The sequence below is a fragment of the Ciconia boyciana genome, chromosome 11 (genome assembly GCF_034638445.1).
Source record: "Ciconia boyciana chromosome 11, ASM3463844v1, whole genome shotgun sequence".
Classification (NCBI taxonomy): domain Eukaryota; kingdom Metazoa; phylum Chordata; class Aves; order Ciconiiformes; family Ciconiidae; genus Ciconia; species Ciconia boyciana.
In genome coordinates, this window is record NC_132944.1 from 19,353,484 (window position 1) to 19,364,276 (window position 10,793).

General features: G+C 74.8%; 3 protein-coding genes across 3 annotated transcripts; 1 reads left to right on the forward strand and 2 right to left on the reverse strand.

Moving 5' to 3' along the window:
• The first annotated feature begins 670 nt into the window (after positions 1 to 670).
• On the forward strand, positions 671 to 4,482 carry PRRT3 (proline rich transmembrane protein 3). Its single transcript, XM_072876274.1, has 3 exons — positions 671 to 1,847; positions 1,933 to 2,073; positions 2,521 to 4,482. The coding sequence occupies exons 1-3, from the start codon at positions 707 to 709 to the stop codon at positions 4,272 to 4,274; spliced, it is 3,036 nt and encodes a 1,011-aa protein (XP_072732375.1). The 5' UTR covers positions 671 to 706; the 3' UTR covers positions 4,275 to 4,482.
• Positions 4,447 to 8,054, reverse strand: CRELD1 (cysteine rich with EGF like domains 1). The gene is given in 12 exon segments (XM_072876275.1): positions 4,447 to 5,520; positions 5,636 to 5,779; positions 5,863 to 5,958; positions 6,094 to 6,177; positions 6,319 to 6,414; positions 6,541 to 6,717; positions 6,841 to 6,932; positions 7,006 to 7,116; positions 7,206 to 7,288; positions 7,867 to 7,920; positions 7,922 to 8,006; positions 8,008 to 8,054. Coding segments are annotated over 12 exon segments (1,290 nt in total). The 3' UTR covers positions 4,447 to 5,299.
• A 793-nt stretch (positions 8,055 to 8,847) lies between these two features.
• Positions 8,848 to 10,537, reverse strand: IL17RC (interleukin 17 receptor C). The gene is made up of 5 exons (XM_072876423.1): positions 10,473 to 10,537; positions 10,326 to 10,394; positions 9,954 to 10,049; positions 9,833 to 9,871; positions 8,848 to 9,455 (listed from the first exon to the last, which is right to left on the reverse strand). The coding sequence occupies exons 3-5, from the start codon at positions 10,018 to 10,020 to the stop codon at positions 8,848 to 8,850; spliced, it is 714 nt and encodes a 237-aa protein (XP_072732524.1). The 5' UTR covers positions 10,021 to 10,049; positions 10,326 to 10,394; positions 10,473 to 10,537.
• Between the last annotated feature and the right edge of the window lie 256 nt (positions 10,538 to 10,793).

Below are 10,793 nucleotides of genomic sequence, written 5' to 3' on the forward strand. Positions count from 1 at the left end.
GCGGGGCCGGCCCAGCGCGCTCCAGGCGGGGTCCGCGGGATGCGGCGGCCGCACCGGCCCCGCTCTGGTCCCGCACCGGCCGCGGCCCGGCCCCGCAGCGCAGCCCCGCCGGCTCCCGCACCCGCACCGCGGGGCCGCCGCCGCAGCCGGGCGGTCCCGGCCCCGTTCCCGGCCCGGCGGGGCTGAGCCGCGTGTGCGGCGGCGGCGGCGGCGGCGGCGGCGGCGGCGGCGGGGGGCGCCGGGCCGGGCATCCCCGCCGGGATGCAGCCGGGGCCGCGCCAAGGTGAAGGGTGCGCGCCGGAGCGGGGCCGCCGGCAGCGGGGACACCGGGAGGGGACACCGGGAGGGGGACGCCGGGGGTGGGGGACACTGGGGATGCCGGGGGTAGGGACCACGAAACACCAAGGACCGCCAGCACCGGGGCTACCGGGTTGGGGACTGCCAGCACCGGGGCCACTGGGGAGGGGAAGTCTGGGAACGGGGCCGCTGGCAGCAGGGGCACGGGGATGGGGACGGCTGGGAACGGGGCCTGGGGCCAGCCCAGGCAGCCACAGCCCCGCCGCTGGCTCCCTCCCCGGGCGGTGGGTTGCCGTGGGCACAGCAGCCCCGCGGCCGGTGGCGTGAGCCCCCCTGGGCAGCCACCACGGGTCCCGGCTCACCGAGACCCCTGTCCCCGCAGGGCGCAAGGGCCAGCTGGGCGCTCACCATGGCTGCAGCACGGCTCGTCACCTGGGGGCTGCTCCTGGCCGCCGGGGTCCCCGCTGGGGCCCGGGGGACGCTGGCGGCGGGGCTGTCCCCAGGTGGGACCCCGCAGCAGGGCAGGGTCCCCCTGCACGGCCCTGCCTGGGGACAGCAGCGGCCGGGCCCGTCCCCTGCCTGGGAGGCGTCGGGGGAGCCGAGCGGTGCCGGGGCCCCCGGGAGCGAGCGCTGGGGGGCCGGCAGCCTCGTGCCCTGGTCCCCACCGCCGCAGGCAGGGGATGCCACCGGGGCACCCCTGGGGACGGAAACCACCATGGCAGGCGCCGGCACCGGGGCCTGGCGGGACGGCAGCGCAGCCCCGGCTGTGGCGGAGGAGCCCCTCATCGCCTGGCGAGGACACGAGGCCGAAGGCCAGGACAGCCCCCGGGGGGGGACCTGGCTGCCTCATGGCTCCGTGCCGGGGACGCCAGGCCCCGAGGTGCCCATGGACACGGGGCCTGGCTCCCCAGGGCCGCCCTGGGCAGGGCAGGGCCCGTCCCTGGCCGGGCAGAGTGCCACCGGGCTAGCCAGCACCCCCGTCCCTCGGCCGACCGCGTCCACCATCACCCTGACCCCCGCGCCAGCAGCAGGGACGGGGACGGGGACAGCAGATGCCCACACAGGGGGACAGCCAGTGGCGGGGGGACCCATGTCAGCCCTGGCCCTCCCTCGGGGCACACAGCTCACTCCGGCCAGCAGCCAGCTGGGCCCGCCGGGCACTGTCCCCGTCCCCCAGCCCACGGGCACCGGGCCAGCCTGGGGTCCCCACGGCAGCCCCGGCTCCACGCAGCCAGTGGGCACACAGGGGGTCCTAGGGGGGCCCCCCAGCCCCTCCCCGGCTCTGCCCAGCTCTGCCACACGGTTGCCTACCACAGCCCCTATCTGGGGGCTGGCCGAGCCCCGGACCCGGGTGCTCCTGGCCCACCAGCGCAGCACCCGGAGAGCCCCGCTCAGCCGCACCACCGCCAGCCCCGGGGACGCAGCCCCTCGCACGGACCCCGGGCTGACGGGGCAGCGGGGACCCCAGCCCACCCCGGGGGCTGCCTTCGGCACCGGCCCCGCGCTGCCGCCTGCCTCCAGCACGGCCCCCTCCAGCACCCCCGGCACAGGTAGGAGCTGGCGCGGCATGGGGGACCCCTTGGTGGGGACCGAGCCCCCATGGGTGCCAGCGCCCGGCTCTGCGCTCTCTCACAGGGCTGCTGCCCGAGGAGGTCGTCGGCTCCCCACAGCGGGTCCGGGGTGCTGTGGGCCCCGCGAGCGCCCCGAATGCCACCGAGGCTGCCCCACGGCCAACGGTGCATCCCGCCACAGGGACACCCGGGACCAGGCACTCAGGTGATGTGGGGCCGTGGCCGAGCCCATCCGGTCGGTCCCTGGTGGGGATGCCGTGGGAGCCCATCCCCAGGGCATCGGGGCTGGCGGGGGGGACGGCAGCTATCTTGGGCCACCCAGCCAGGACGCGGTGACATCTTCAATCAGGATTGTGCCCAGCGACAGCCCTAATCTACTCCTAAGATTAGTGCTAAGTGCCCAGCGGGCGGGATCTTCCCCGGGGCGGGTCAGGGACGTGCCCGGGTCTGCGCAGCCCCCGGCACTGCGGGTCCTGCCAGAGACCCCCGAGAGGTGCCGGTGGGCACAGCCATGGCTGACACAGGGCATCCCCCCCGCCATGGCTGATGCATCCCAGTTATGGGGTGCAGGTGGGGGGCCGGGTGTCACTGAGCCCCGTGCATGGGGTCCCCACCGCTCCCCACTGACCGTCCCCCTCCTTCCTGCCCGCAGACACCCCAGGGATGCAGCCCCCGTCCCACGGCACCGCAGCCCCCTCGGCCACGTGGCGGCAGGCAGGGGTGACACCGCAGCCGGCCCCCCGGCATCCATCCACGCCGCAGCCGCAGCCCAGCCGCCCCCCGGCACCAGGGGCCAACGGGACGGGGCTGCGCTGGGCCGAGCTGCGGCAACGGCTGGGCTTCGCCTGGGAGGCCCATGTCTACGGCGCGGCCGCCATCTTCCTGCTGCTGGCGCTGGGCTGCCTGGCCGGGCTGGCAGGGGCGGCCGCCCTGCGTCCCCCCCACCTGCCCCATGTTTTAGGGGCCCATGGGCTGCTGCTGGCCGCCTGCCTGCTGCGGGCCACCTTCCTGCTGCTGGACCCCTATGGGGCGCGGGGCCGCCTGCCCCCCCGGGCCCTTCTGCTGCTCAGCACGGCCCCCTTCCCCCTGCTGCTCGGCGCCTTCGCCCTCCTGCTCCAGCGGCTCCAGCGCCTGGCCCAGCTCCGGCTGCTGCCGGCCCGGCTCAGGGGGCTGCCGGCACTGGGGGCCGCCGCCGCCCTGCAGAGCGCGGTGCTGGGGGCCGCCGACCTCCTCCCACCCCGGCTGGGCCCCGCCGCCGGGCTGGGGCTGCAGGCGCTGGGCTGCGGGGCCGGGGCCCTGCTGCTGCTGGGGGGCTGCTGGGGGTGCTGGCGGGTGCTGCGGGCACCCTGGGAGGGACCAGGGGGCAGCGGGGGGCCAGGGCCGCGGTGGGGGGCCCGGGCGCTGCTGGCAGCGGCGATAGCAGGGCTGCCAGTCTGCGGGCTGCAGCTCTACAGTGCCCTGTGGCTGCGGGGGGTCCTGGCCGCCCCCGGGCGCTTCTCCCGGTCCGGCTGGGCGGCACAGCTCTGGCTGCGGGTCGGCGAGCTGGGCACAGCGCTGGCACTGCTGGCGGCTGCCGCCGAGCCGCTGTGCTGCCAGTGCCGCCGCCGGAGCCCTGCCGGCCACTCCTGCTGGGCCAAGGCGCTGCGGTACTTCTGCACCGGCCACAAAGCTGAGGCACCCGAGTACCCCAACAACTGCTACGACTGGGCCGGCGGCAGCACCGGCAGCACCGGCCCGGAGCGGGCACCCACCGGCGACATCTCCAAGAGCCTCATCCGCAACCCGGCGGAGCAGCTGCCCCTGCGGGCGCTCAAGGACAGCAACGAGGCCTGGGCGGCTGCCGCCGGCACCACCGGGATGCCGGGGCTGAGCCCCAAGTGTCCCAACGCGGTGGCCGCCCGCTCCTGTGCTGCCTTCGAGCAGGGCTTGTCCCCCTCGCTGGGGGAGCTGGCCTTCCGCCCGCCGTCCCCCATCGACCTGCGCCGCAGCATCGACCAGGCGCTCTGCCGCCGGCACCTCCTGCACGACGGCCTCTTCGGCCGCCCTCGCCGCGGCTCCGGCGCCTCGCTGCATGGCTCCGCCGAGACCCCCGGCTTGGGGCGCGTGGTGCGGTGCAGCTCGCTGACAGAGCTGCCCGGCCCCCGGCAGACCCCTGGCACCGTCACCGTCACCGTCACCGCCTCGGCCAGCTCGCTGGAGAGCAGCTCGCTGAAGATCAGCTGGAACCCCTGGCGCCATGGGCTGTCCTCGCCCGACAGCCTGCCCCTGGACGAGGCGCCCAGCAGGGCCCCCCTCCTGGTGCCCGCCGTGCCCCCCGCCTGGGAGCGCGAGGGCCCCCGCGCCTTCCCGGCCCTCGGCAAGGCGGCAGACACCCGCAGCCTCTCCAGTGACACCATCGAGCTCTGAGCCAGAGAGACACGGGGACGGGCAGAGACTGGGGGGCACAAGGACAGGCCCGGGGGGAGCAGCGACCCCAGCGTGGGGGTCCGGGGGCCTGATCCTGCACCCCTGCAGGGCCAGGCAGGAGGGGGGAGCTGGGCTGGGCCAGCTCCATTTGTGCCAAACCAGAGAAATAAAAAAGTTTTATGTGGGGAGGAGGCAGCCCCGTTGGCGTGCGGAGGCGGTGGTGGGGAGCAGCACCCCCGTCCGCCCCCCCCCACCCCGAGCAGCCGGGCTGGGTGTGCAGAGATTTATTTCCTGAGATATGGACACACGGACAAATAGGCGCACCCCGACAGACAAACCACGGACAAATGCAATGGCCACGCTCATGCATCCGGCAGGGCCCCCCCCCCGGCACGGTGCCCCACGAACGGTGGGGGGCTCCGCCGACCCCCTGCCCCGCGGGAGCCCCCTGGGAGGGGTGAGATGGGCTCTGCCCAGGGATGTGGGGAGGAGGTGTTGGGGGGGGGACAGCTCTCCCAGCCCCACGGCTCAGGGCAGAGGGGGGACCCAGCCCCCCACTGCCCCACGGGGAACAGTCTCACGGGGGGGGGACACAGACCCAGCAGCCCCCAGCCCGGGGGACGCTCGCCAGGCAGGCGTCAGGGCCGAGCTCTGCCAGCACCACCGCCCCGGCACCCAGAGCACCCCCCTACCTGCCCCCACGCCCTCCCACCTACCGCGGTGCCGGGGCTCTCCTCCAGAGCACGAGGGGCTGGGGCAGCATGCTGTGCCCCCCCTGCGGTGCCGCTGCTCAGCATCGCCGTGCCGGCCGGAGGGGGCTGCGCGGGAGCCCCCAGGAACCAGGCACCCCCGGCTCGTTCCGCGGGGGGGCAGGCGAGACCCTACGCTAACGGGGCTGGGGGACGCATGCAGGGCACAGCACCGTGCGCGGGGTCCGGCCTCGGCAGCCAGCCCCTGCCTGGGGGGGGGCAGCCCCGCACCCCGGGCTGAGCCTGCCCCCCCACCCGCACCCGGCAGCCCCAGAGCTATCTGCCCTTCATGAAGCCGTCGAGGACACGGTCGCTGCGGTCGGAGAGCCAGTAGCCGGCCATGGCGGCCACGGCACCGATGAAGATGGCGGTGAAGACCATGTCGCCCTTGGCGGCCAGCGTGGCGAGGGCGCAGATCATCACGCCGAAGAACATCTGCTGCAGCACCACCACCTCGTCCTCCGTCACGTCATCAAAGAAGCCCTTCTCTGGGGCGTCTGCAAGGACGGCGCTCGTGGGGGGGCACGGCCGGGCGGGCAGAGCCCCCCACCGCCCCCCACGCACCCTGCCCACAGCCCATCCCGTCCCCCCCGCCGCTGCGTCAGGCCGTACCGGGGGGCTTGTCCTCCACGCAGTGTCCGTCCTGCCGGACGTGGCCGCGGGCGCAGACGCAGCGGTAGCTGCCCTCTGTGTTCTCACACACCTCCTGTGCCCCCGTGCACACCGGCTCCTCGGCGCTGGCACACTCGTCCACGTCTGCGGGGGGAGGCAGGGCTCGGGCAGGGCTGGGGCAGCGGGGAGGGGGCACAGCCGCCCCCCAGCCCGCGGGGGGCACTCACCCAGGCACTTGGCCCCGTCCCGCCAGTAGCCCTTGTTGCATTTCTTGCAGCGAGCCGGCCCGGCACCCATACAGCCAATGCAAGCTGTGGAGCAGTCTGCCGTGGGGAGAGGAGCTGCGGTTGCTGCCGGAGCCTCCTCCCAGCCCAGCCAGCGGCAGCACGGGCCGGGGGGGATGGCCCCGAGCAGGGGGGAGCCACCCGCATGGAACCCACCCCCCACCTCCGCCTGACCTCGGCACTCGTAGGAGCCCTCCGTGTTGACGCAGAACTGGTTGGCTCGGCAGTGTGCCATCTCCGTGCCACACTCGTCGATGTCTGGGGGAGACGTGGGGGGGGACGGGTCCGCTGAGCCCCAGCTCCCGGGACACAGCCCCCCGCGGCCCCGAGCCCAGAGCTGTGCCCACAGGCCCCGAAAGCGCCTGCTGCCCCCCCCCCCGGTCCCCCCCCGGCCCTCACCGATGCAGCGGTGCTCGTGCAGCACCCAGCCCCTCTTGCAGCGAAGGCAGCTGGAGTCCTCCGGCCCCGTGCAGCGCCCGCACGCCCGGTAGCACTCTGCGGGCAGGGGACAGCGGGTGTGGGCGCAGGCAGGGGGGAGCTGCCTGCGCCCGGTGCCAGGGCGGCACCAGGGCAGACCCCGGCCGCGCAGCCCCCTCCTTGCCGGGCCAGACCCCTACCTACCGGCACATACCAGGTGGCTCTTGTTCCGCGAGGCCTCGTAGTAGCCGTCACCGCACTCGGCGCAAAAGGGGCCGCCGTAGCCCGGGCTGCAGACACACAGGCCGGTGCCGTGGCGCGTGCCGTCACCATCGCATCGCCCGTTGCCGCTGCAGGGCTGCTGGGGCCCGCCAGCGCAGGCTGCACGGGGAGAGACCAGCCGGCTGGCAGCCAGGGCGGGGGGCGGCGTGCCGGGGGGCCCCCCCAGCCTGGGCAGCACCGCCGGCACCCCACCAGCACCCCGCTCGCACCGCAGCTACTCACGCCGGCAGTCGGGGCCGTAGGTGCCGGGCGGGCAGCAGAGTGCCAGCCTGTCCACGCACAGCCATCGGAAGAAGTCGGGGTGCTGCTGCTGCCTGGGGAGGGGGGACATGGTGCTCAGCCCCCTGCCATCTCCCTGTCCCCCCGTGTCCCCGTCCCCAGACTCACTCGTGGAACCACCACTGCTCCACGTGCTCCTCGCTCCGCTCCAGCAGCTGGTGGCAGGCGAAGTCCGAGGGGGCACAGACACCCTCCAGCACCTCCAGCAGACGGGTCTCGCTGCGGGAACAGGGGCGTCAGTGTGGGGACGTGTCCCCCCCGGACCAGCTGAGCCCCCTCGATCCCCCCGCCGGCTGGGGGGCACCCACCTGTGCTGGTACTTGGCCAGCTTCTCCTCCTCCCAGGCCGTGTTGCCCCCACCGAAGCCCTCGTGCTCCGTCCGCTCCAGGCCCTGGGCACACGGGGGGAGGGGCAGAGCAGGCGTGGGACCCCCCCAATACCCCCTTTCCCCGTAGAGTCCCCCCCGGGCCTTGCCACCCTCCTCCCCCCAGGGACGAGTCACGCCAGGGACCTGCTGCCCTCTCCCCTCCCCTCCCCAGCTGCTGTGCCCCCGGGACCCCCTCCACTCCCCAGGGATGCTGTGCCCACCCGGGACCCCCTCCACTCCCCAGGGACGCTGGGAGGGCACCCCCCACCTCCAGGGCCCCGTCACCTCCTTGCCCCCCCCCCGGCCTGTGCCCCCAGCCACATCACCCCACCCAGGACCCCCTTTGTCCCTGCTCGCCCGACACCCCCAGACGGCGTCACCCTGCACCGGGCCACCCCTGCACCACAGACCGCGTCCCCCACGCCTGTCACCCGTGGGCCCTCCCCGCCACTGACCCCCCCTCGCCCCTGGCTCCCCCACAGCATAACCCCCCCAGGCCCCATCACCCGCCCGTGGTCCCACGGGCCCCGTGGGTGTGGGGGGGTGTGTGTGTGTCCCCACGCCACGGCCGCCATCACGCCCCGTGCCCCCCCGCCCCGCACCCTGCTGAAGCTGTCGGCGAGGCCGCGGCAGGCTCGGCAGGGCTCGGTCCCGGACGGGTCCGGGTGGGCGCGGGCGGCCGCCAGCAGGACCCCCGAGGAGGGCGGCCCCCAGCAGGGCCCCCCAGCCCGGCCCCCCGCCGGGCCGGCACCGGCAGCAGCGCGGCCGCCCGGGGCCGCCGCGGCCCCATCCCCGTCCCCGTCCCCGTCCCCGTCCGCCTCCTCCTCCTCCCGCCCCGCCCCGCCCGCCCGCACCACGTGGGCCCTGCCCGCTGACTCAGCGCCCGCCGCCCCCGCCAATGGCGGCGCGCCCGCCCCCGCCCACCCCCCCGCTCGCAGCCAACCCGCGCCGCCCGCCTGGCCCCGCCTCCCCCCGCCTTAAAGAGGCCGCGGCCAAGGGCACCCGGCCGGGGCAGCGGGGGTGGGCCGGGCCGGTGACGCCGCACGGAGCGGAAGCGGCTTCCCGGAACGCACCGGCCCCGCTCCCGCCTGGCCTGGGCCATCAACCCCCCACCCAGCGGGGCCGGTCCCCATCACCCGCCCCCGTCAAACCAGTCCAGGTCACCTTCCCCCTCCAGCCAAACTGGTCCGGTTCCCCCTCATCCCCCCCTGAACAGGTCCAGTTCCCTCTCGCCCTCCCCAAACTGGCCCAGTTCCCCCTCATCCCCCATAAGCTGATCCAGTTCCCCCTCACCCTCTAAAACTGGTCCAGTTCCCCCTCACCCCTCCAACCTGGTCCAGTTCCCCTCATACCCCTGAACTGGTCCAGTTCCCTCTCGCCCCCTAAAACTGCTCCAGTTCCCCCTCATCCCCCCTGAACTGGTCCAGTTGCCCAGTCCAGTTCCTCTTCACCCCCAACCAGCCCAGCCCCCTCCTGCCCCAACCCCCCTTACCTCCCCATCACCCCTCACCAGTCCATCCCAGTCCCCATTCCCCCAAACCACAGGAGCTGGACTCATGCTCGGCAAAGCCACTGTCATGTCTTTATTCCCCCACCGCTCGCCGCAGCCCCTCGGCCACTGCCACCACGTACGGCTCCGGCCACCGGCCCTGCCGCCGACCTGGTCCTGCCAGCGCCCGCAGGAACCCCCCCGTCTCGCTGGGCAGAGCGAAGGCAGGGGCTGCCCGCAGCGCTGGTGGCACTGCCGGCACCAAGGCCTCTAGCCGGGCCACCACGTAGCGCCCGTTGCCTGCCGCCAGTGCCGGCACGGCACAGGACAGAGCTGCCGCGAACGCCTCGCAGGGTGCTACAGTGGGGACATCGTGGGGGCCGGTGCCGTGCCGGGGGCCGGGGCCACTTTCAGTGGCCCCGGCCCCCGGCACGGCCCCGGCCCTGGTGTCCCACCAGCGTGCGGCAGCCACAGCCGCCGGGGAAAGGAGGAGGATGATGGTGTCGCCGTCACGCAGCGCCCGCCGATGCTGGGCGTGCAGCCAGGGCAGTGGCCCCCACGCCGCTACCCCGCTGCCACCTCCCGGTGCCACTGCCACCGCCAGCCCCAGCGGGTGCAGGGCCGCCGTCAAGGCGCACGCTGCCCGCTCTGCCACCGGCTCCGCTGCGTGCACCAGCAGTGCCCGCCGGCCTCGCAGCGGGCCTGGGGGGCACCGTCAGTGCCTGAACCCCACCTGGGCACCCCATACCCACCCTATGGGGTAGCCATGGTGGGAGGCAGGATGAGACACCCCCCCCCCCCCCAGATAGGTGACCTGTCCCCTGCTCTGTCCCCTGACCCCCCTACCCATCCTAAGGGACAGCCACGGTGGCAGGCAGGCTGGGACCCCCCCGTACAGGGTTCCCACCCTCTGCTCTGTCCCCCTACACCCTACCCACCCTTGGGGCAGCCATGGTGGGAAGCAGGCAGGGACCACCCCTGATGGGGACACCCCCCCCACCCCGATCTGCCCCCTGACTCCCGTGGGGAAGGCATGGACATCCCTGCCCCCCCGGACCCCAGGCTCGCCCCACACTCACCCTCGGAGCCGTAGTCACCCCTCAGGGACTTCAGCCAGCCTGCGGGGAGGAGAAGCAGTGACGCAGGGTCCTGGGGGGGGGGGCCCAGGCCAGACATGGCCCCCAAGCAGGCACCGCTCACCTTTCACATCCTCCTTCTTCAGCAGCAGCAGGAGCAGGAGGCAGGCAGCCCCCAGCAGCACCCCCATCCATGCCAGTGCCCAGCGGGTGCGCAGGTCTGCGGGCAGGGGTCAGTGCCTGCCGAGGGTCCCTGGCACCCACCGACAGTCCCCAGCACCTGCCCGGTGCTCCACAGGGTGGGTGCCCTCCCCCGGCCCCACACCAGCCCCCCTCTCCCCCGGCACGGCTGGGGACACTCACACTTGTGCAGGGGACAGGCCCAGAGCGTGACCCCGGTGCCGTTCTCAGGGTGCCAGACCTGCAGGGACGGGGACAGGGACATGTCACACCCTGCCTGGTCCTTGCCCGCTGCCCGCCAGCTGCCTGCACTGACCTGCCTGCACTCCCCCGCTGCCACGTCCCGCCACAGCTCTTGCTCCAGCAGCCCGGGGCGCCCGGCTCCCTGCGAAGGCAGCAGCGGGTGAGCCGGCTGTGCCGCCGGTGCCACCGCCACCGGGACACGGGGGTCCCTGTCCCTTACCGTGCTGGTGAAGCTGGAGAGGGGCGTGCAGGCGCCCCGCTCCACGGCGCACAGCGAGGTGTTCCCCCTGCTTTCCCCACGCTCCAGCAGCAGGAGGTCATCGGCGCGGCCGGGCAGCGCTCCTGGGGATGCGGGGTTTGGGGGGGGTGGCCAGGGGAGGCTGGGGGGGCTCACTGCCCACCCGGACCCCGGGCTGCCCCTGCCCTCCCACCCTGGCAATACTCACGGTCCCGCAGGCACTGGGTCAGCCGGACCTGCCCACCGCTCCACACCTGCCCCAGAGAGCGGGTTAGCAGTGCCTGGGGCAGCCCATGGGGCAGC

Coding starts and splice junctions, on each gene's coding strand:
- PRRT3 (XM_072876274.1), top strand. CDS start 707: ATGGCTGCAGCACGGCTCGTCACCTGGGGGCTGCTCCTGGCCGCCGGG. Junction 1,848..1,932: donor CTCCAGCACCCCCGGCACAG/GTAGGAGCTGGC, acceptor GCTCTCTCACAG/GGCTGCTGCCCGAGGAGGTC. Junction 2,074..2,520: donor ACCCGGGACCAGGCACTCAG/GTGATGTGGGGC, acceptor TCCTGCCCGCAG/ACACCCCAGGGATGCAGCCC.
- IL17RC (XM_072876423.1), bottom strand. CDS start 10,020: ATGGGGGTGCTGCTGGGGGCTGCCTGCCTCCTGCTCCTGCTGCTGCTG. Junction 9,872..9,953: donor GAAGAAGGAGGATGTGAAAG/GTGAGCGGTGCC, acceptor TCCTCCCCGCAG/GCTGGCTGAAGTCCCTGAGG. Junction 9,456..9,832: donor GGGTGACTACGGCTCCGAGG/GTGAGTGTGGGG, acceptor GGTGCCCCCCAG/GCCCGCTGCGAGGCCGGCGG.